Raw genomic sequence first — 22,882 nt, 5'->3', positions numbered from 1 at the left:
AGAGAACGGATCAGTCAAATCATACGATGATGTGCTGTGTCTGATACCATCTCAGGAACTCTCTTGACACAAACACAGCGTTTGAATAATGTGCCTCTTAAGAAAAAAACATTATGACCTCCAGCAAAGAGAGAGAGAGAGAGAGAGAGAGAGAGAGAGAGAGAGAGAGAGAGAGAGAGAACAGGAAGGTAAATACATTTTTGATACTACAGCATGCACACACACACACATGCACAAATGCACAGAATACACCACAATCTGTACATAATGTACACCTCAATGATACTTCACTCCCACGCTACATCCTCTGCCTTTGCTAGCACCACCCACTCACTGCAATGAGAGCACACACACACACAGACACAGACACACACAGACACACACACACATCCCACCCACTCGCTCCAATGATACAGCACACACACCAGACACACACAGCGCCCACCCCCTGATACTGCCAGAGACACTGAAGATAGACAGACAACAGCACATGAGAGTTGGCTAGAGACACAGAGGGAGAACAAATTAGAAAAGCATAGAGAAAGTGAGAGAAAATGGAAAGAAAATTGAGAGACAGAGGGAGGAAGAGAGAGAGTTCTGGGAACACTCATGTACAATATGTCTGTCTGTGCTGCTCTTTTGCAACCACACTTGATCCAAAACGTGATGGCTGTGCCTGCCTAAGACTGAATAAGACTGAGTCACTCAGACAGCTGGAACTACATTTAGGACCACATGCACAGACAACTACAACCAACAGGACCACACACTGAAAACTACAACGACAGAGACAATCAGATACATTCTACTGTATGTACAGAACACTACAAATACTTACAAGATCAAAGGACCAGGCTCACGCACACACACACCTCACACAGAACATTTGAAAGACATGCAGTATCATCCACAGAAAACGACAAAGAATTTACTAAAATAAAATTATTTAATGGTTGAAATATTAGATATCATGAAAAAAAAAAATCCACCCCCCTCCCCAATATAATACATTTACAGGTAGTAAAACAAAGTAAGCTAGGGCAATCGTGGAGAACTAACAATATTCAGACGTCTGTCTCCCCTCGCCACCCTTCAAATGGCGACCCCACCCCCACCCTGGATCTCTTCCCCTGGTCAGTCTCATGTGATCTTGGGAATTTCTAAATCATGTGGCTTCGTACCTATGCAGACTTCATTTTGCAGACACTGTTTTCCAACAGACAGACCGAGGGGCTCCGAAACTGCAACCTCTTGATCTGCAGTCAAATGCTCTAACCACTGAGCTATACCAATACTTGCCCTCATGTGCTAAATGCCCCCTGTGTGACCAGCATGACTTATCTCTGCCCCAGGAGCTGGTGACCCTCAGCTCTGACTCTTCATTATTAAACAGTCCATTAAATATCCATGCAGCAGGAGCTTACACACACACACACACACACACACACACACTTCATAGCCATATTTGTAGCTTGAGTGCAAATGGTCACAAAATCTCTCTTGAGAAAACACATCCAAAAAACACTATTTCAAGACCCAATAAACAAACAAACAATCCCCCAGACTCACCTCCTCTCATCCACACACACACACACACATACACACACACACACACACACACACACACCCTCTCTGTGTCAGTCCAACACCCTTTCCGGAGCATGACATCACAGTGGCGGTGAGTTGTGAGGGACCTGAGGTCTGGCTCGAGTTACTGTGAGTGTCTGGCTGGCTCTTATAGATCCAGTGTAGAGTTACAGGACAGATCTTCTAGACTCCACCTTACCCTCGTTTTATTAGGAGCTCGGAGTTCGGAGTTAGGGGCTAAGGCCTAGGAGCTTGGAGCCAGAGTGTAGGAGTTAGGGGCTAAGGCCTAGGAGCTTGGAGCCAGAGTGTAGGAGTTAGGGGCTAAGGCCTTGGAGCTTGGAGCCAGAGTGTAGGAGTTAGGGGCTAAGGCCTTGGAGCTTGGAGCCAGAGTGTAGGAGTTAGGGGCTAAGGCCTTGGAGCTTGGAGCCAGAGTGTAGGAGTTAGGGGCTAAGGCCTTGGAGCTTGGAGCCAGAGTGTAGGAGTTAGGGGCTAAGACCTTGGAGCTTGGAGCCAGAGTGTAGGAGTTAGGGGCTAAGGCCTAGGAGCGTGGAGCCAGAGTGTAGGAGTTAGGAGCTCCTAAAATGAGACTAGGACTGTAGCGTGTACACTGTGCACCCACAGTACCTCATGTGGAGCTCTATGGTATGTGGCGGGGCACAATGGTGTTCCCTCGCAGCACAAAGGTCCTGGGTTCGAGTCCCGCTTGGAGCCTGTCGGGGCTGAAGTGGGTTCTTCTGGGCCTTTCTGTGTGGGGTTTGCGTGTGCTCTCATGAAGTCCTTCGGCTAAAGAACCCCGATATAGTGTGACTGGTGACTAGTCGCCTCCACCTTGTATCCATGGTATCTAGCCACATGACCTTGTTGCATAACCCTTGTTGATGACCACTACCCAATCAATACACAGCTATCCCAAGGTGCACTCTGTCTGTCAATAGAACTCCATGGGAGGCAGGGGAGAGAGAGAGTAAAAATGAAGGATGCGCTGATCCATTACTGAGTGTTGGGCATGGAGGAGACACAATTCAAAATGTCAGCATTAGGTATTGGCTGGAGCATTGACCCCTAACTTTCGAAAAAATGACCCCAATAATCTTCTTTTGTCCTGTACTGTGTGTCAAATCAATCCAAATGTATTAGTATAGCCCTTTTTACAAGCCATGTCACAGAGGGCAGGTTGTGTGGATGTGTGTGTTGTGTGGGAGGTGTGTGTGACTGTCGAGCTGGAAGTGTGTTGTTGAGATGATGGCCCAGTTTTAGTCACTGCCAGATCCACTGGCCTGGTTCTGAATCCCTCCAGACAAGCATCTTGTAACTCCCCAACCCACCCCTCACACACACACACACACACACAGATACACACATACACACACTCATACATCCCCACACACGCACACATACACACCACCCCAAGACAAACAGAGAGGCATCAGATCACATCCCTGTTTGTAACCAATTACATCTCTGCTAATTACAGTCATAGTAAACTGGCTAATTAAAGAGACAGTAGAACACACACACGCACGCATGCATGTACACACACACCCCTCCAGCTCACACACACAGACACACACACACTCAGCCATTGACAACTAACTTACTGGTAGGTGTGTCAATACACTTAAACGTAAAATGTGCAAAACTCAGTCACTCAAATCACAGTCACACACCCCCCCCACACACACACATAATGTCACACACAGACAAACACACTTCTCTGTTGTGCAGAGGCCTGGGGGGTATTCCAGAAAGCAGGTTATGCAACATAACCGGGTATGTTAACCCACCAACTGATTCACAATGTTGCAGCAACCTACTGGCAATGTTGCTACAACGCTGGGTGTCAGTTGGGGACTTAACTTACTTACTGGAATACCCCCCAGGTCTCCTGCTTCTTTGCATCTTTATGTAAGACTTTTGAGTTGACCAAATTCACACTGACACTGCAACACATAGAGGAATGAGAGGAGGGACCGAGAGAAAAAGTGGGAGGGAGGGAGGGATCAGGTGAGAGCGCCAGAGAAAGAGGTGGGAGAGAAAAAGTGAGAGGGTGAGATCAAAAAAGGGAGAGATCCAAATGGAGAGATAGAGGGAGAGCGAGAGATGGAGATAAGTAGGGAGGAAGGGACTTGTCACACACTGAGTGTATGAAAAAGAGCAGCACGTAAGATATGCTCAGAGAGCAGGAAGTCAATAGTTCTCCGGAAGAGATAATATTTGATCCTCACCTGAAGCATCCCCTGGTGTGTGTTTGTATGTGTGTGTGTGGGTGGGTGTGAGAATGCGTGTGTTTGTGTGTGTGTGTGTGTGCGCTTACATAAGGAAGCTACGCGGCCTACGCCAGGGTAAAAATACCAATGATGCGGCTGGTGGAGCAAGGAGAGGGTCAGAGAGTGAGTCAGCATGCAGGTCCTGCATTCCTCTCCTCCTCCTCCTCCTCCTCTCCTCCTTCCCCTCTGTCCCCCATCCCGTTCTACCTGCACTCCTCTCCTCTTCCTCCTCTGTGCCCCATCTCTCTCCGTCTCTCGGCACTGTCCATCTCCTCCTGTTCCTCCCTCTTTCCACTCCCTCCACCCCTCCTTCTCTCCCATTCCTGTTTTCCTGTCCTTCTTCCCAACATGAGGTGGACTTCACTGACCATTTACATACTAAGCAGCTAAAACAAGTGAGAGGAAGAGAGGCACAGGTAATGTGTGTGTGTGAGTGCTCTTGGCTTGGCTTCAGCTGCCTCTCAGCGGCCTCTCATCACTACACTAGCTCTCCACCCACCTGCAAAACATGACCTGTACAGTTGTACTTTACCTGCCCGCCCCCCGCACACACACGCATGCACACACGCGCACACACAATATATCCTGACACGCACAGACCTCCATGTCTCTCTGGGACTCTTTGTCACCATCCATCTCGCTTCCTTCCATTTCTTTCCCACCATCTCTGTCTTCCTTCCATCTCCCTCTCTACCTCCCCCCTCCGCTTCTCCCCCAATCCCTCTCCACCTCCACCCCTCCCTGATTCTCTTGACACCCCGCAATCCAAATCTGGTAGGCCAGAACAGGAGAGGAGTGAGGGAGTGAGTGAGTGAGTGAGTGAGTGAGTGAGTGAGTGAGTGAGTGAGGGAGGGAGTGAGTGAGGGAGGTCGAGAGGGGAAAACAGATCATTAGTGGAGAGGAAAGCAACAGATGGGAGAGGAGAAGTATGTGAAAGAGAGTCAGGGGGAAAAGATGAGAAACAGAGAGGGAGCAAATTACAGATCTAAACAGGGAAAGAGGAATTGACGGAATCAATAGCAAGAGAGTGCACAGACACACACACACAAACAGACACGGACGCACCAACTCTAGCCACCCATGTGATTAGCAGTGAGAGGTTAGCTGATGAGTGTAGTGTTTAAGTGGCCTCAGAGTGTCATCATCAGCCCTGGTCTGCTGTACTATCTAATCTACTGATTAACACTAGTGGCAGAGAGGGAGGGGGAGGGGGGAGGGAGGGACAATGGAAGAGAGAGGGATAGGCTAGGTGAGGGAGAGAGAGAGGAGAGGGTGTGAGTAACAGTGGGATGAAGAGAAAGGGGACGAGGACAGGACAGAGAGGAAAGAGACGGAGAGGGGGAGGACGGTGTGAGAGGGCGATGGAAGAAGGGGAGGGAGAGATGAAGAAGGGGAGGGAGAGATGAAGAAGGGGAGGGAGAGATGAAGAAGGGGAGGGAGAGATGAAGAAGGGGAGGGAGAGATGAAGAAGGGGAGGGAGAGATGAAGAAGGGGAGAGAGATGAAGAAGGGGAGGGAGAGAGATGAAGAAGGGGAGGGAGAGATGAAGAAGGGGAGAGAGATGAAGAAGGGGAGGGAGAGAGATGAAGAAGGGGAGGGAGAGATGAAGAAGGGGAGAGAGATGAAGAAGGGGAGGGAGAGATGAAGAAGGGGAGGGAGAGAAGAAGAAGGGGAGGGAGAGATGAAGAAGGGGAGGGAGGGAGAGAAAGGAAGGAGAGACAAGACAGGGAGTCTTGACATGAATGCACGGCAACCCAGGGTCACATCTGGGAGGTGTGTGTGTGAAGAGAGGAGCAGAGAGAAGGAGATTCTGATAGAGAGACAGAGAGAGAGGGGGAGGGAGACAGAGAGAAAGATGGAGGGAGCAAAAGAGAGAGGAAGAGAGGGAGGAAGACCGTAAAGGAGAAAATAGATTGGGATGGATAGGGAGAGATGGTAGGATAAACGAAGACAGGGGAGAATGAAGGGAGAGAGAGGGAGAGAGGGGGAAACAGAGGGAGAAAGACACAGAGAGTTAGAGAGGATAGAGTGGGAGGGATAATGGGGTTGGAGTGGAGAGGGATTGTGGAGGATAAGGAAGGTCTACCTACAATTCCTCTTTCATCTATCTGTGTCTAATGTGTCTGACAGAACATGCACACACATGAACACACACACACACACATGCACACACACAAACAATGTCCAGTTCAGGAAAATTCAATAAACCGCAGAAATATCTGTTGAGGCATCTCATAAAGTAAAGGAGAGGAGATGTGAGATTGCTTAGCAACAGTATAAGTATATTCTTGTCTGTGTGTGTGTGTGCTGTATGCATGTGTGTGTGTGTGTGTGTGTTTGTGTGTGCGTGTGTTTGTGTGAATGTGTGAGACGAGAAAGTAAGACACTTTAGACAGCTGAAAATTTGATGGAAGGTTTGATTCATTTAACAGTCTCTCTCTCTCTCTCTCTCTCTCTCTCTCTCTCTCTCTCTCTCTCTCTCTCTCTCTCTCTCTCCTTCTTTCTTTTTCCATATCTCTCTCTCTCTATCTCTCTCTCACACACACACACACACACACACACAGACACACACTCTGTCACATAGGCACACAGCCCGAGAGGTTGTGGAGAAAGACAGAAAGAAGACAGAGAAAGAGACCTGGGGATCACCATTCCCATATCCTTGTTGCTAGGTAACCATGCAGAACCCTAATGGGTTAAGGCATTTCAAGAGCAACCGCAACATAGTTTGCTAGTCTACCATCAGATCCCCTGAACACCCAGAGAGAGAGGGTGGGTGTGGGGGTAGGGTGGAATGGATACCCCCCCCCCCCCACTTCCTTTTTGTCAAATTCCACGTCATCTTCCAAAAGGAATATTGTTGTGAAGTTTGGGAATCCTCGCATGGAAAGACGTTGTCACTAGCAGGTGGTCTCCCTGTTACACTCAGGAAGGATCTACACAGTATCAACCGTCAGGATTTCAACCAGTAACACAGGAGAATTCACAACCACACTTCCATATTTGAACTTCCTCTGTTCAACAATGTCTGTACTGTCTCTACACATGGACCTTCTAGGATCCAGACATGCACACGCCCAGGAACACTTTACACCAATCCTCACACACACACACACACACACACATGCACATTGCTCACACCCACAAACCCACACACACACACATACACAAACAGTACACATGGTACCCTCTCAAGCTACACTTGGAACTTTTAGAAACCAGGGAACACACACACACTGTTAGAGTTTGAGAGAAAATATGGTCACTAGCAACAGCAGTCGATGCAGCGATTAGCATTCTAGCCAGAGGCCATGGGCTACATTAGCATCGACTGAGCCCTGAGTCAAAACACTGCCAGGACAGTGGAGGTTACCATGGGATGGCCTACCCACATTAGCCACATTAGCATTGTAATCAAGACATGGCAAGCGATGGTGATAGCTTGTAGCACTAACTGGAATACTGTATCTTCTGTTTATTTTATTTGTCAGTAAACTGCCTATTTGCATTTCTGTCCATCTCTCTGTCTCTGTCAGTGTGTCTGTCTCTGCCTATCTATGCTGCTGAAAAAGGGCGTTCTTTTCATGCTGAATAATTGACTCTGGTCGATGTGAGAAGGTGAAATGTCACTGAGGTGTCTAACAGCGAGGCAGCCACAACTGGAGCAGCTTCGTACTGGTCCTAGGTCTGCTGGTGTGGCATTGCTCCACTCCTCAAAGCTTCAAGTAAACAGCAGTTGTACCTCTGTCCACACGACACAACACACACGCCCACACACACAAACACACACATCAGATAGCCTCCTCACGGTCAGATACATCCGAAGCTGAGAAGGAAACAGCCATCAACAGGGAAACAGTTTCATATTGCGAGGCCAACTCCCCCCCTCTTTCCTACTCTGTCTCACTTCGACAGGTGTTTGTCGGCAGTATGTCCAACCGCACAGTCCTGTACCGACCATTTCATTTGCGTGTGAGCGTCTGTATGTGAGTACGAGAGTGTGCACGTGAGCGTGTGTGTAAGCATAAACGGTCTCTATGTGGGCATTTTGGGGATACAGCCAAGGCCACATGAAATGTGCAACAGGAATGCGCACCAAAATACATGTTGTATACTGCACCATACATATCAGCGTGTGTGAGTGTGTGTCTTTGTGTGTGAGACAAACACTCCAGGCCTAAAGGTGATTGGCAGAGGGTATATGAGGGAGGGTAGTGACTACACAGCACACAGCAGACTGGTGAGAGCAGCTCTTGACTACACAGGAAGGAAGAGAGGGTTAGAGGTGTGAGAGGGAGGATCCTGTGTCCGCATTTTGTTTTTTTTCCATTTGAATTTATTGACTCAAAAGAAATGTTGTCAAAGTCAAGACTTTCTATGCCATGTGAGTGTGCATGTTTGTGTATGTTTGTGCATGCATGGGTGCGTGGGTGTGGATGCGTGTGTGTGTGTGAATTAGACCGGTTTGGGTTCCTTTACAGTTTTCCATGGCCATAGATCTCCCCTCACACCTACACACTATCCCTCCCTCCCTCCCTCAATCCTTCCATCCATCCACCCCTCCCTCCCTCTCTCCATCCATCCACCCCTCCCTCCCTCTCTCCATCCATCCACCCCATTTACCGGTTCTCCATGGAACACTTACTCTATTTTTAGAACCATCAAAGCCCACACCCTCAACCACACAGAGCTACCCGAGAGGGGTGGGGGGGTACAGAGAGAAAGAGAGACCGTGAGAGAGACAGAGAGAAAACAGTTCGAGCGAAGGAGGAAAAAACTGAAATCGCCAAGTAAGTTTGCACAAACAAGAAATTTACGATGGCAAATTTGAGAATGCTTCTCATATCTAATACCTCCTGCTTCAGTCAACCAAACATGAGTGCGTTTGTATGTGTGTTGGTTGCATTTGTGTTTGTGTATACGTGTGAGCCCACGCAGGTTGGAGTTGGAAGAAGCTGAGGAGGGATCCAGCTGACTACTGTTTTCCTTAACTTGAATTGTGCACCTGGCAAACATGCACTTGTGTTTACAAACTGGCAGGTACGATAAGGAGGCTACATGTCACACAGTGGAATCAGTCAAATCATCCCCCACTCTCTCCCTCTCTCTCTCTCTCTCTCTCTCCCTCTCTCTCCCTACCCCTCTCTCTCTCCCTCTCTCACCCTCTCTCTTCTGCTCTCTACCTCGCTTTTTAATTGAAACTCTTATCCACCACTTCTCTGTTGGAGAATCACTAAGCCAAAAGCTCTCTCGGCGACGGTCTTTTTGTCTGTATCTCTTTTGCACTCCCTTTATTTAAGTGTGCATTCGACACACATTGTAACACACGAATCAGACCACAGTTATATGTAAGTCACACCAAGGTCATATATGTTACCTTGGTCACACCACAGTCATAGAATAAATGGGTCTCCAGGGATCACCATGTAGGACACGGTCATACATGTGTCACCTGGATACACGACAGGCATAAGGAGATAACACAGGAATTGAAGATACAGTGAATGCACTGATAAGTATGTTGATAAGACGTAGGTAGGTGCATTCTAGCTACATCTCCAGTAACTCTGCACATTCTCTCCACGCGCAGTCATTCTCTCATTTTCCCTTCTCCCTCTCTCTCTCTCTCTCTCGCTCTCTCTCTCTCTCCCTCTCTCTCTCTCTCTACCATTTTATATCTCATCTGCCTCCCACATTGTGCAGCTGTATAACTAGTTCATAAAAAGGCCATTTGTCCATTAAGTCTTAAGGGGATAAAAGACAAGCTGTATTGCACTACATCATTATCTATTGACTTGCTTAAAAACACACTCAGGGATGCACGCACACACACACAAACACACACACACAACTTGACGTGCATGGATAAGGTTAGAAAGTCTAATCACACACACACACTTTTCTTTAGGATTGTGTCTTGCATAATACATACTCCTACTCTCGAAGTCCTCACACTGGGATGCATAAAGAAGATCAAAGAGCCCAACACACTAATACACACACACACATACACACACACACGCATACATAAACGCACGTTTCACACAAAAAATGCAAAAAGCTCTTCATCTTGTGCGTTCTGTAGCTCACCTGAGGCAATGGGTGCATGTGTTACTTTACTGTACTGTATATATGTTTGTGTGTGTGCACTGTATATACAGTATGTATGTCTGTGTGTATTGTATGAGTGTGTATATGTGTGTATACGTGTACTGAATGTGTGTGTGTGACCTTGCAGAGGAATTCCCTTTCTCCCTCAGCACCAGGGAAGTGATACTCTGCTCCAGACAGGCAGACGGGCCAGGGAGCAAGTCAGGACACCTCCAGTACACACACACACACACGCATGCTCTCACACACACATGCACACACACATGCGCATACACACCCACAGAAATAGCTACTCCAGTCCCTGAGGTAGGAAGGTCGAGGGGAACCCCTGGGGTCCAGAGATATGGAGCTGCAAAGGCCACCATTGACCAGGCAGCTCCAGTAATTACAGGAAACAGCAGTCTCCACTACATCTCCACCACACAAAAACACAGCACTCGCATTTCTAAAGGTTGGAAAGGGAGAGGTTTAGACTGGCACAGAGAGAGAGATGGAAAGGATGGATGAAGGAGAGCAAGAGGGGGAAAAAAAGGAGGGAAAGTGAGTGATAGAAAAAACAGAAGATGTGGAGTAAAGAGAAAAGACAGCCACAGCAGGTAAAGTGAGGTAGAGAGAGATGTCATTTGAAAGAGAAATAATTAAAGAGAGAGAGAAAGATGGGTGGAAAGAGAGTGAGACAGATGGATAGAAAGTATATGTGAGAGAGATGGGGAGAAAGAGCGTGAGAAAGAGGGGGAGAGACTGGTGGAAAGAGATAAAAAAGGAGAGCGATAGAGATAAAGAAAACACGATAAATTGTTCTTCCTGTAAAACTGATGGGTTACAGAATATAAACCCAAGTTCATCATTTTGTGAGTGTGCGTGTTTCTGTTTGAACTTTCATAAGATGTGGAATGCAATACTAACAAGTACAGGAGGGTGTAGAGGAGAGTGTGTAGGCCGATCCTGAGCCAGTACACTTGGTGTGTATTTTGTTGCAGGGTACATAAAATATGAATACGCTTTGTGGCTAAGGGAATGACACCTACCTTGACACTGGAATCCCTGTTTGCCAAAGCCCCTGAGGAGAAGAAGAACACACATGTATATGATGTTGACACCCTCAATGAATAACACACCAGATCTGCGCAAAAAAATACAAGAAATAAAAGGTGGTTCTATACCGGGGAGGGAAACATACAGTTGGACTTGGTAGAGACTGTGTAGCAAGATCTGTAGATATACAGCGAAATAAATCTAAATAGATGGGTCTAGATGGATAGACAACGCTTCGCTCTTTTACTTCACTCACACACGCAGTGATTGGTTCTTGATGTTGGGTGAGAACGATATACCGCCACAAGCCAGTCAAGACAACAGAGACAATATTTTGGTGATTCTAGGTCACTTTGGTAACGGTGTGAACCACCATGGGAATGGTATTGATAATAAACGCAAATTAGGACAATCATTTCTAAATGAAACTTTCTTAAGGCCAGTAAACCCCTTAGTGGATTGCTTGCTAAAATAGCCTATTCGCAACATGGAAACTAACACTATCATATCTCGGAAAATCTAGCATATAAAGTTGAGGGCGGCCAGCAAGTGTTCCACCTGTGCAGGGCTGGAAGGTGGCAAGACAGTTACTTGCCCTGACTCACACTGTCAAGCCCCCCCCGTCCCTCACCCAGTCTCTTTCTCTCTCTCTCTCACTCTCCTCTCTTTCTCGTATCACCTATTTCCAGCATTCCTCTTTTCGCTAAATATAGCAATAAGACAACCTATTTCAAACCGAGCAACTCCTAACTGAGAAGCTTTAACTCGCGGTTCTCTCCGCGCTACTTCCCTCCTCCTGTCGTCCTTTCGCCTCTCTCACCAGATAAAGTCAGTGCAGTGACTGCAGAAGGTAGGCTGTTTGAAGAAGCGCGCGATGAACTTGTGGTCCTTCACTTCGTGCACATTCTTCTGTCGGAGGGCGCCTTGGCGTGCAAAGCCCCGCATGGGCTCCCGGGGTCCGTCCTCTCCATCGCTGTTCGTTGCAGAGTCTGCCATTTTTCAACGCGGAAGAGAGCGCTTCTCTTAAAAGTGACAGCACTTGTTGTACCGATAGTGTCAACAGGGTGCCTATGTGCCAGCTTCAGTCCGTGGGCTACAGGTTGGTAGAACTCTTTAGTTTTGCGTTTCCCGCGGCGAATACTGGCTTCGCTCGTGCACTCCAACTGGTGCCTTCCGCCGCCGCCGGTACTTTGAGAGAAGAGAGAGAGATACAGTGCTGTGCTACACACTGGCGCACGGACGCTAAACCCCGCCCCTGTTCTCTCGTCAGCATCACCTGTGTGAATTGCGTGCCTCTATAAAGAAAATGTTCGGATATACAATTGGGTTCCACCATGTTCACAGCAGTTTTCAGGTTGGTATCTGCATGTGACCCTGTCTATGTGAGGTCATCATGTTTGATGGGTCAGAGGTCAAAGTGACTTGAGGATTTGGTCTTTGTGCAGCCATTGTTGGCGTCAACATGACATCGCTGCTCAACTCAATCATCTCAATAGCATATGTTTGTGATGCCCCCATTGCATAGTAAGGAAACTCTCTCTCTGTCTCTCTCTCTCTCTCTTTCTCTCTTTCTTTCTCTCCCTTTCCTTTCCTGGGCTTTCTTCATTTCTCTCCTTCCTCTCCCCTAATTTCCTCTCTGCTCTTCCCCCAGGCAGGTCTCTTGATAGCCTTGACCGGCGTTCTCCTCAGCTTCCCCGGTTGAATATGAAAATGTACAGTACTCAACCTAGGTTAGAATAGGTTATAGGGTTGTAATAGGTTTTATGTGCATTTAGGGTTAGTATAGTGTATTAATTATGGTTATCTGTATATTTAGGAAGTTTTAGTATTAGGGTTAGTATAGTCGTTTATTGATTGCTATCTGTATATTTAGTAAGTTTCACTTATTTAAGCTCAGCATATATGTAAATTATGTTCTGTGTACTTATATGTTATGTTATGCCAGGTGCTTGCGTTGTCTTGTCTTAAGAATTTCAGTGCCCAGTCTGACCTTGTGTTGTTCTGTGTACCTGACAAATAAAAGACTTGAGGACTTAAGAGATGTATGATAATGGAACATGTCCCAAGACAGACAGACATGATGGAGTGACTCATCACTTTAAAGACCATTGCTCCATCCATCTTTCTCTTCCCCTCTCACTTGTTCTTTGTTTGCCTCTTTCATTCTGTTCTGTCGTTACATAAACCTGGTCTGTGCGTCGTCATCTACTGACTGTGGCGGACACACACGCCGCACACACCCCCACACACACACACAAGTGTAGGAGGACGACTGACCAAATATCCTTACAAAGTTGAGGAGCTGTAGTTACATACACACAACATACTAAACCATGATGATAGTAAAGCATGCATTCTGCAGTACATTTCTAATGTAAAAATGTATCTGTCTAGTGGCCTTAGAAAAGTGAAAACACACATACACTGAATCTGCAGAGTATAAACTGTCATGGACGGACAGACAGACACCCTCACACTGAAAGGTATCAGTATTATATGCGTATTCAAATCAACCATTATACTTTCACATATTACACACACACACACATACACACATGCCATAGAAGCAGACACTACACATTCACACACACTTCACGTGGTGGTCCACCCAGTTTTACATTTGTATTGTAGACAGCTCTATGACGAGGTGGAAGCTCAGTGTTGAGTTCAGGTTTGAACAAAGACGTAGAGAGATATCTGATGGATAACCAAACCCAGAAACCCACACAGACATGCACACACACACACATACACCATGTCACAGACATGCACACACACACACATACACCATATCACAGACATGCACACACACACATACACCATGTCACAGACATGCACACATACACCTTATCACAAGTCATTTCAAATGTGAATTTTGAAAGTAAAAACATTGTTTCAAAAAAAAAAATCATTCAAAAATATGTGTTCTCAAATTGAATTCAAAAAGTTACAAAAATAATTGATCTCATATCAATTATGAAATTGATTGTGGACTCCAACCCTGACATTGGTACGGACAGTTTCACATCTTTTAATTTGCTTCATGGCCCCTTTCTCCCACCCTCCCTCCCTCCCTCCCTCCCTCCCTCCCTCCCTCCCTCCCTCCCTCCCTCCCTCCCTCCCTCCCTCCCTCCCTGCCTCCCTGCCTCCCTGCCTCCCTGCCTCCCTCCCTCCCTGCCTGCCTGCCTGCCTGCCTGCCTGCCTGCCTGCCTGCCTGCCTCCCTCCCTCCCTCCCTCCCTCCCTCCCTCCCTCCCTCCCTCCCTCCCTGCTGATCATGTTCTGCCAGGGCCAAACCGACAGCACAATGGTCAAACAGAAACCACAAGCCTCTTCCTTCTGCTTTCACCCTGTCAACATTTGCATGCTGCCTCTGAGCGCTGCTGTGTTCACACCTACAGGTCTGCGTGAAGCCCAACTGATGCTCCAGGAAGTATTGCCATGCCCCTGTCACCACGAGCCCAGCTGTCAGCTCTCCTGTCAGTCAACACCATCACAAGACAGGCTGGTTTGGCTGAGACGACAAAAAACATGAAAAACACAGAAACATTCTCGTTGGTGACTGTCTGATCAGACGACTCAATAACGACGGCTTGCTCTGGTACTCCCTTATTGAACCATCAGTCCCTGTTGAACAATGTGAGGTAACTGGGTGCCGTCTGGTTGAATCTGGTGGTTGTTTATGAGAGTGAAATGAAGTGCAGAACGAGGGGCAAGTTCATGGTGGTTCAGTTGTGACGTTAAACCATCCCCTCTCCTCTCACTTCCTCTTTCAGCGCATACACTTCTCCTCACGCATTGTCTTAATTGCAACAACAAAAATGGGGTTGGTGTGTGCATACGGTTGTCTGTGTGTGTGTGCGTCTGTGCATCTGTGGCTTTTTTTTCATCATGGGGGTTTCTGTTTACGGTACAACAATAAGACACAGAGGATCGAGTGAAGTCAACCTAACTGTGTGCAACACAGAGAGATCGCAGATCGTAGGTTAATCCATATTTATTACACAATATGCTGTCATTGATAGATGAAAGCGTGGCGCTGAAAGGGACGCCATAGGTGAGATAGACAGAATATTTATGGATGTGTTTACCAGGGAAAGAAAGAGAGAAAGTGAGAGAGTACCTCCACCCCCCAGGCCTCCTGCAGTATCCAAGCTCTCATCTATCCTACTCCCCCGCACACTGCCTCACTGTCCCTTACACAGACACAAACACACACATATACACACCCACACACACACACATATAGGACATGTCTGCATGTGCACTCTTATCTCATACACACTCATGCTCAACTACAGACAGAGACCTACACACACATACTGTATGCATATGAATGTGCACTCAGTTCCAGAGCACGTTGCATGTTGGCACTGGATGAAAATGATGTGACGCTGCTCTCTGGTGGCTAGTAAAGGAACTAGATTCGAAACACCTTTCCTCACTCTACCATCACTCCATGGTGGGATAGAACTACGGTACTACCTCTATGAGAGCTAGTTAGCTAGGCTCAGGGAGGGGCAGAGCTCGGACTGACACTAGTTCCAGTCTGAAGAAGAAGGTGGAAATATGAAAGAAATCTTCTGAAACACGCACACAGCACAGCACAGCACAGGCATAAAGCACAGTACATTTGTGTCAGAAGATCACATAAACACATACATTTACATTGACATTTATGCATTTAGCAGACGCTTTTATCCAAAGCTAATTCCAAGAGAGAGCTTTACAAAAGAGCATAGGTCACTGATCATAACAACGAGATAGTCCCATTTCAGCCCACTAGAGGGAGCACCATGGCTGTGGACAGGGATTAGCAGGATCTTCGACCACAGATGGAAAAGAGAAAGTTGTGGAGAGTAGCGTCCAGACTCCACCTGTAATTATGTGGAGTTCTTCTCAGGAAAGTTGAAGATGTAAGATAACACAATATTATGGGGAAGTCCACACTGACTGTACACAGGCCCGGCGCTAGCACTAGGCAAGATGTTTCAACAGTCAGTTAACTTAATCAAAAGTGAATAGAGATCTAAATCTGCAGTTCTCTGGAAATGTTGAAATGCTCATTCTGGTGGTTTGGCATCTGCCAATCGATAATAATATATTATATAAGTGTATTAGTGTCTTCATTTTTATTTTTTTCAACATAGCAATTCAATAATAATACCATTGAACCTTACACATTACACAATTTCATCTTCAAGTATACACCCTCAAACATTTAAGGAAAACGTTTTAAATACTTTTAATATGCTTTATTCTCTGACCTGACATGTTTAAGGACTTTAGGAGTGAGTTTTACTGTAGCTAGGCCTATTAAACATGTGCATTGTAATTCTCATTTGCATGGTTACAATAAAAGTTTCATTGCTGCAGGAGAGTTTTCCCAGAATGCTTCCAGATTCTCCGCAGTCAGGAGTTTGTTGTGAAACACGTGTTTTGTAATTTATCAGATCTGTCATTAAAAGTGAAAGTATGACAAACTGAAAGTACAAAAAGTCAGTTCACATAGTTCTCTTTGATGGTGTGTATTTAAAATACTGCATTCTGTCAGTTGTATTTCCCCTAATTGGGGATTTGCTTTCTTTTTCTTTCTTTCTTTCTTTGTTTCTTCAAACCGCACGTCCTACAACATGTTAAGAGAGATTGTTATCTGCAGTACAATCCCAGTGCAGCGTGAGTTCCTCATAGCGTAGTGGTAACTCCTGCTGTTAGGTAAATCACTACTCAAGGACAACAAGGTCATTGCATTAGGTGCTGTTTACATGATGAGTCAGTCAGGGTTAAGGAGGGCTCGGATGGACATGGGCAAAAGCTCACCTGTGATATAACATCAACATCAAACCAGAGCTTCAATTAAAACATTTACAGACACTGTCCATCCCTCTTCTCCTTGTTTCACTTTTATTTTGAAGCTTGTTCTATGAAGTCAGGTGACATGCCATCAGTTAGTATGCACGTTTTGACCTAAAAAAAGAGCTTCTAAATGATGCAGTTATGAATAAATGTGTCATGTGACCGCTGTAGGGTAGCTTTGTGTGTGTGTGGTTTTCCTCTAACAGTTGTCAGTACAAGGAAACTGTACTGTAAAAGTCTGTACACGTGTCTCATGCCTGTGTGTGTGTGTGTGTGTGTGTGCGTGTGTGTGTGTAAAAAACACAGAAGTTTCTGATTGCCCAGCTTGTCACAAGAACAGAATATTTGGATAGGAATAGATAGCTTTTACTGTAAATCATAAATATACACACACACATGATAGCCTGGGAACCAGATGAATCTGTCAGCTCTGGCAGATGGGTCTGGCCACCTCCCATGTCAAACTGATTTCTTTCCAACCAGAAACTGCTTGAGCCCCTCTCAACTGTTTATCTGTTAAGGGGTGGGTTTGATACTTTAATACAATGACTGCACAGAGGACAGCCATTGAGGCATTTTCAACAACAACCAAAATAATGTTACATTGCTCGGATTGATCTATCTAATTTTACCCCCATTGAAATCACAGGCAGTTTGGTCTGCTCTCATTGATTATGCCCCTTGGAAATAAAAAATGGACTGACAGGTTCTCTCAGAGATTAGCAAGAGAGTAGGCTAGCTCGAAAACACAGCAACAAACAAAGAATACTTCGACTAGACAGACAAGAACCCATTTCTAAATACTCGCCCTGTTTTGAAAGGTGAGCTATCAGTAACCAGATAAGACACAGCTGGCTTCATGCAGAGAATACTTTCAGTTTCACTTTCCAGCAGAAGCTGCGACTTCTCTCCAACCGCCACTCAGCATACAGCTTGTACTCTAGGAGAGAAAAAGGGATGTGTGGGATTATACAAACAGGAACCTTTGGAGGTGCATCCTTCAGTCAAATTGGTATTACATACATGGACATACACACCCACCAAAAAACCTTACCAATCAATTTGTGTAAAGTATTTGTGTGTGTGTGTGTGCATGTGTGTTTGCTCGTTGGTGTGTATGTGCAGTACAGTAAATCATGTTGTTTACAACATAAGGTGTATCATTAACATGTCCAATGGACAGGGTGTTGTCTTCTGGGGAAACAATAAACGTACATGATGATTAGGAGGGAGGTGTGCAGGAACTATTCCAACATCACCAATACAGCTCGTTTTAGGAGTTGAATCATTCTAAATTGCCTTACCTTTTATTTCATACCTCCCTATATCTCCCACTGGCCTCTCAAAAGCTCTCTTCCAAGAATATTAGCATCAATGACAATGATAAACAACATTTTTGTTTTTGCATTTTGCAATAGTTCATTTGCCTTTAACCTTCAGACCTCCTATTTAAGTTTCATAATGAAAAGGTCAAGAGGTTGTACTGTCTCCACCAGTTATTCTAAAACTTTGCCTAAAGAACATTTACCTAACTTGGCCATAAGAGACTTAACTCCTATATCAACATGTACTGGGTGTATCGAATGGATGCTAAAGGAAAGCAGTACTGTGTACAAATTGTGAATGCATGTAGATATTTATTGATAAATATCGTTCCTTAATCCATCCATCCATTCATTGCTGACCATGTTATACCTGCGTCTGGCATTATGGTCCTTGTCTCTGTTTCCCAGAAATGAAACTTACACAGACAGTCATCAACACTCGCAAGGGCGCAACTAGTAATACATGTGTGTGTGTTTGTTTGTTTGCACACAAAGATAATCACAATTTCTGCATTATGTTTCATTTGTAGCAAAGTGTATCGACCAGGTGGCATCTACAGTCCTGCCATGGATCCCACAGTGTCTCCACTGTCTGCTCTGCACTCAGCAAGTCAGGCTGCACGGGTTAGGATGTCCACAGCATCCTTGATATCAGTGTTTTTTTTCTTTGATTATATAGACAACTTTTATTACAATTATCAAGCTTTACAAACCTAGAACAAAAGGTATAACCTTTTTTGAGAAATCTCTGAAAGCTACATGATAGGCAGTGCTCCAGTAACATGCCCGCACATTTAGGGTAGGGAGGAAATTGCACAAATGTCACAAGTCACAAATAGTGACAGGTTTTTTATAGCTAGATTTAGTGAAGCTCACTAGTGCACACTAATACTTCTAATGCAACATTCAGTATAGTGCCTGATTGTACAACATGTTGTTATTGACGTCGTGAAACGCATGAAACCCCACAAGGGGGCAGCGAAACATTCACTTTTAGCCATTTACTTTTCAGTAAGCGTTAATGCATGTGAAATAGTCTACCTGCTGCAACTGATGTGTAGATTAAACTAAATTAGACATCAACAATGAACACATTGGCTCTCTGACCAATTTCAATACAGATTTCGATCTGTCCACTCAAGAGTGGTCCTGTTGAGACACAGACGGCTTCCTGTCCACGCAAAATAATGCGGTCAGTGCTCCAGTTGGCAATAAATCATTTTTATGTTTTACCTGTAAACTTATACCTGTTGCTGATCATTGTTCAGTTTAAAAAGAAGCGAAAGGAGAACTGAGCCTAATTTCTTGAATTGACTCCTATCGAGAACTCGCTGCTTGTGTTCTGTGAAGGCGATATAATTTCTGAGAATACGAAAGGGAAACAAAGATTTCCTGTAAGGAGGAGGGGCCAGTGTCATTCGCTATAAAAGCAAACTTGCTAGGATATTTCAAACTAGTATGCAATTGAAATAACCGTTGATAAAATAGGTCTGATGAATCAATATGAACGTTAATCAAACACATATTTATTATACAACGCAGCGGAGTAGCCTATTTTTGGAAATTGCCTAAACTGCTTTTTGGGATTTGTACGATAAGGATTATTTCACAAAATTGTCACTGTATTTTAAACGTTGTTCTCGTTTTGCTAAACGGTAAGCAAACAATCTTTCTCGTCAATGTGGCTTATATTGATAGTTTACTGTTGGTCTATGACGTGGAATAGTTTTAACATTTGACTTTACGCGGACTGCCATATAATAAAAAAATGTATTGCCTACAGTAGCGTACTGTACCAGTTATCTTTTACTACAGTACTAACTACAGTAGTGTACTGCCGTCTCGTTAGGAGATGGCCAGGTGTAGTACCCAATCTGCTGTTGATTTAAACGGGCTACTCAGTGAAAGAAGTGCCCGACGTTTATGTGTAACCTACTTAGCTAATTTGCTCAAAAATGCTTCTGTTCTAACGTCTCGCCAGATATATATGGGGTTGTTTTCCCGATTGAGAAATAACTTGTAACATGAAACACTGACATAACAGAAGCATATCGCCTACGCTACTGTTAATTGCCTGTCACCTTTGGTGTGTGTATGAGTGTACATTGCACAGCTCTAACATCTGACTGACAGTCTAGTTAAACTAATCCAATATTGAATTAATAACCCCGACTCTCCTCCCTTGCATCTTCTCATGGTTATATAGTAGGTAACCTACAGTAATGCCACAACCAGCCGCTAGACTACCCATAATGATTTACCCAGTACCACAACAGTAACACTTGTGTATCTCTTTTCCCCTTTCTTAGGATGACTGTGGTGTGTAGAGATGGGAGAGGGTTGGGGCCGCTCTCCCCCTTAGGATGGTAGCACACAGCAGAGTGGACGGCCATGACGACACAGCGCTATCTTCATCCACATCCTCATCATCTTCATCCTTTTCTGGGGTCAGGGAGCCCGACCGGTCTGCTCAGCACCAGAGGAACCCTCCGGAGGGCCTGCTCACACCGGTGTCCACCCACTTCCCGCCCTTCCGCTGCAATGAGGACTTCCTGCTCATCACTCGCACAGCGTCCATGTTGGAGCGTAGCGGCTTCTACTGGGGTCCTCTAGGGGTGGAGGAAGCACACAGCAAGCTTCAGGACATTGCTGTGGGAACCTTCTTGATCAGGGACAGTCGTCAAAAGGACGTTTTTTTCACGCTGTCGTACCGGGCCGCCAACGGACCGGTTAGTGTCCGCATCCTCTACAAGCGCCAGAGGTTCAGCCTGGCGGGAAGCGAGCGTTTCTTCCCCTGCCTCTTCTCCCTGCTTGAGCATTACATCAATTCACCCAAAAAGAGCCTTAGCCTTCCCTACAGGAAGCAGCAACTCACCTTGCAGGAACTGTGCAGGAAACGCATCATCGAAGAGTGTGGTGGTGGGGAGAAGGTTGAGCAGATTCCTGTTAATCCTGTTCTGAAGAACTTTTTGTTAGAGTTTCCTTACAGGATATGACATCACAGCAGATGGCATTAACTCTTGGATTCCTTGACTTTAAGTCAACACCCAGAGCTCCGGTGACTGTGTCTGGTGGGCGAGTCCAAGGGAGTGTACTCTGGTTAGACCCGTTAGATCTAGAACACATCAGATCAGCTGCATTAAGAGACTATTGGGCTGTTGGCGTTATGATGGGAAACTGGACCGCGTGGTTGTGGTTGTGGTTGACCCCTTGGTCCTGTTGTTGTAGGCAGGTCATCTGGGGTCGTGGTAGCAGACTTGAATACTCTATTGTGAATGTTTACATGGACCATGAATGTGTGTTGTTCACAGAGACCTCCTCTCTCTGTGGTGTCTCACTGTCTGCCATGCAGATTCAACTGTTATGTCAAGAAAATATTTTAAGTAATAATATTATTGTTAAAATTATTATTTTTGGTAAAAGTACCATGTTCGGTAAAATAAAACACATTTTAGAATTTTCAGACAGTTCTCCCTTGTGTTTATTGTTTTGTGTTGATGCTGTGTGTGTGTGTGTGTGTGTGATTCTCCCCTGCTGTATCATACCATGTTGAGGAAGCAGCTTAAAGCTCTAGACTGGAGGTGTATGGGTTTATGAGACAACTCCACATACAGTAATGTTACCATGGTGACTCAACTCGGTAGTGCGTGGTGACAGGTTGGCGGTGTTGAAGAGATAGTTACTAAGCTGCGCTCACACTCACGCTTACCAGAAATGAAAGGAGCAATGAAAAAGGTGTGTTTGAATGAATCACTCAGAAGAGCAGTCGTGTGTGTCCTTAGCGGTGTGGTGTGTGTGTGTGTATATCAAAAGAAGGCTGGATGGTAGCATGTCTAGACTACTTCGGCCACGCATAAATGGGTGTTTTGGTCTTATGAGTATCATCTAGTGGCTCAATGGCACATACTGATGAATAAAAGCAACATGGAATAGTTATCTTTACGGCTCGATTCCAGTAAACCAGCCTATATCATTATCTTGAACAGAGGCAGACAGGATAGGGTGGGGACTGATCATCCTGTCTGACAGCTTACTATGAACTCATTCGAAATTTGCATGATTTCATTGATAGACTTTCTCAGTACAGGCAGAGTTTCAGTACAAGGTACACCTGTCCTCATATCTTAGCATTCAATCTATGCTATTTGAATTCTGAGTACTCCTAAACTTTATGAGAAATGTAAAACAAGATTGAGCATTTTAGTCTCTGAATGAATTAACTGGAATTGTCGTCATGACTCATGTGTCTTTTGTGAATCAGATGTGAAACTGAAACTGACTGTCCACACAGAGCTGGGCAAAGGTCATTCGTTGACACTGCTGTGACAGAATTCTCTAGAAATACTAAGAAAATATAGTAAGTATCCATGACCACCAGAATACTCACACTTACTGAACATATTCAGTAAGCGTGTACAGTGTATTTCTGTGTGTGAGTCATGTGTTCGTAACACAGCATTACTAGTCTTGTCAGAAATCTATGTTCCTGTTAACAGTCATCAGCTCTTAGAGCCACAACTGGGCAAGCCACACCTTCTCCAGCTGCTTCTCAGAAGAGGGATCCACTCTAATAGTCTTGAACTGACTATTCTGTCTGTCCTACTCGTCTGAAAACTCCCTGGTAGGGTTAGCACCATGAAACCTTAAACCCTTGACAGTGGAATCTCTCATAGCTGCATTTATCTCGTTTTCATGTCTCTGTCT

At 45.4% G+C, this 22,882-nt stretch overlaps 2 protein-coding genes across 2 annotated transcripts in view; one reads left to right on the top strand and one right to left on the bottom strand.

The window, feature by feature from the left end:
* Positions 1-12,215, bottom strand: part of prkcbb (protein kinase C, beta b) — a 43,739-nt gene extending 31,524 nt beyond the window's left edge. Inside the window, 2 exon segments of the mRNA XM_047037385.1 lie at positions 10,993-11,024; positions 11,820-12,215. Of these exon segments, the coding sequence (XP_046893341.1) occupies positions 10,993-11,024; positions 11,820-11,995 (208 nt within the window). The 5' untranslated portion in view covers positions 11,996-12,215.
* A 7,400-nt stretch (positions 12,216-19,615) lies between these two features.
* On the top strand, positions 19,616-21,641 carry socs1a (suppressor of cytokine signaling 1a). Its single transcript, XM_047039125.1, has 2 exons — positions 19,616-19,833; positions 20,488-21,641. The coding sequence occupies exon 2, from the start codon at positions 20,542-20,544 to the stop codon at positions 21,172-21,174; it is 633 nt and encodes a 210-aa protein (XP_046895081.1). The 5' UTR covers positions 19,616-19,833; positions 20,488-20,541; the 3' UTR covers positions 21,175-21,641.
* Positions 21,642-22,882: the final 1,241 nt, after the last annotated feature.

The sequence above is a fragment of the Hypomesus transpacificus genome, chromosome 17 (genome assembly GCF_021917145.1).
Source record: "Hypomesus transpacificus isolate Combined female chromosome 17, fHypTra1, whole genome shotgun sequence".
NCBI classification, from domain to species: Eukaryota; Metazoa; Chordata; class Actinopteri; order Osmeriformes; family Osmeridae; genus Hypomesus; species Hypomesus transpacificus.
Note: the sequence above shows the minus strand (reverse complement) of the source record. Positions and strands in the feature narration are given on the sequence as shown.

What these genes read in the sequence shown, in the direction of transcription:
- socs1a (XM_047039125.1), top strand. Translation starts at nt 20,542, where the DNA reads ATGGTAGCACACAGCAGAGTGGACGGCCATGACGACACAGCGCTATCT.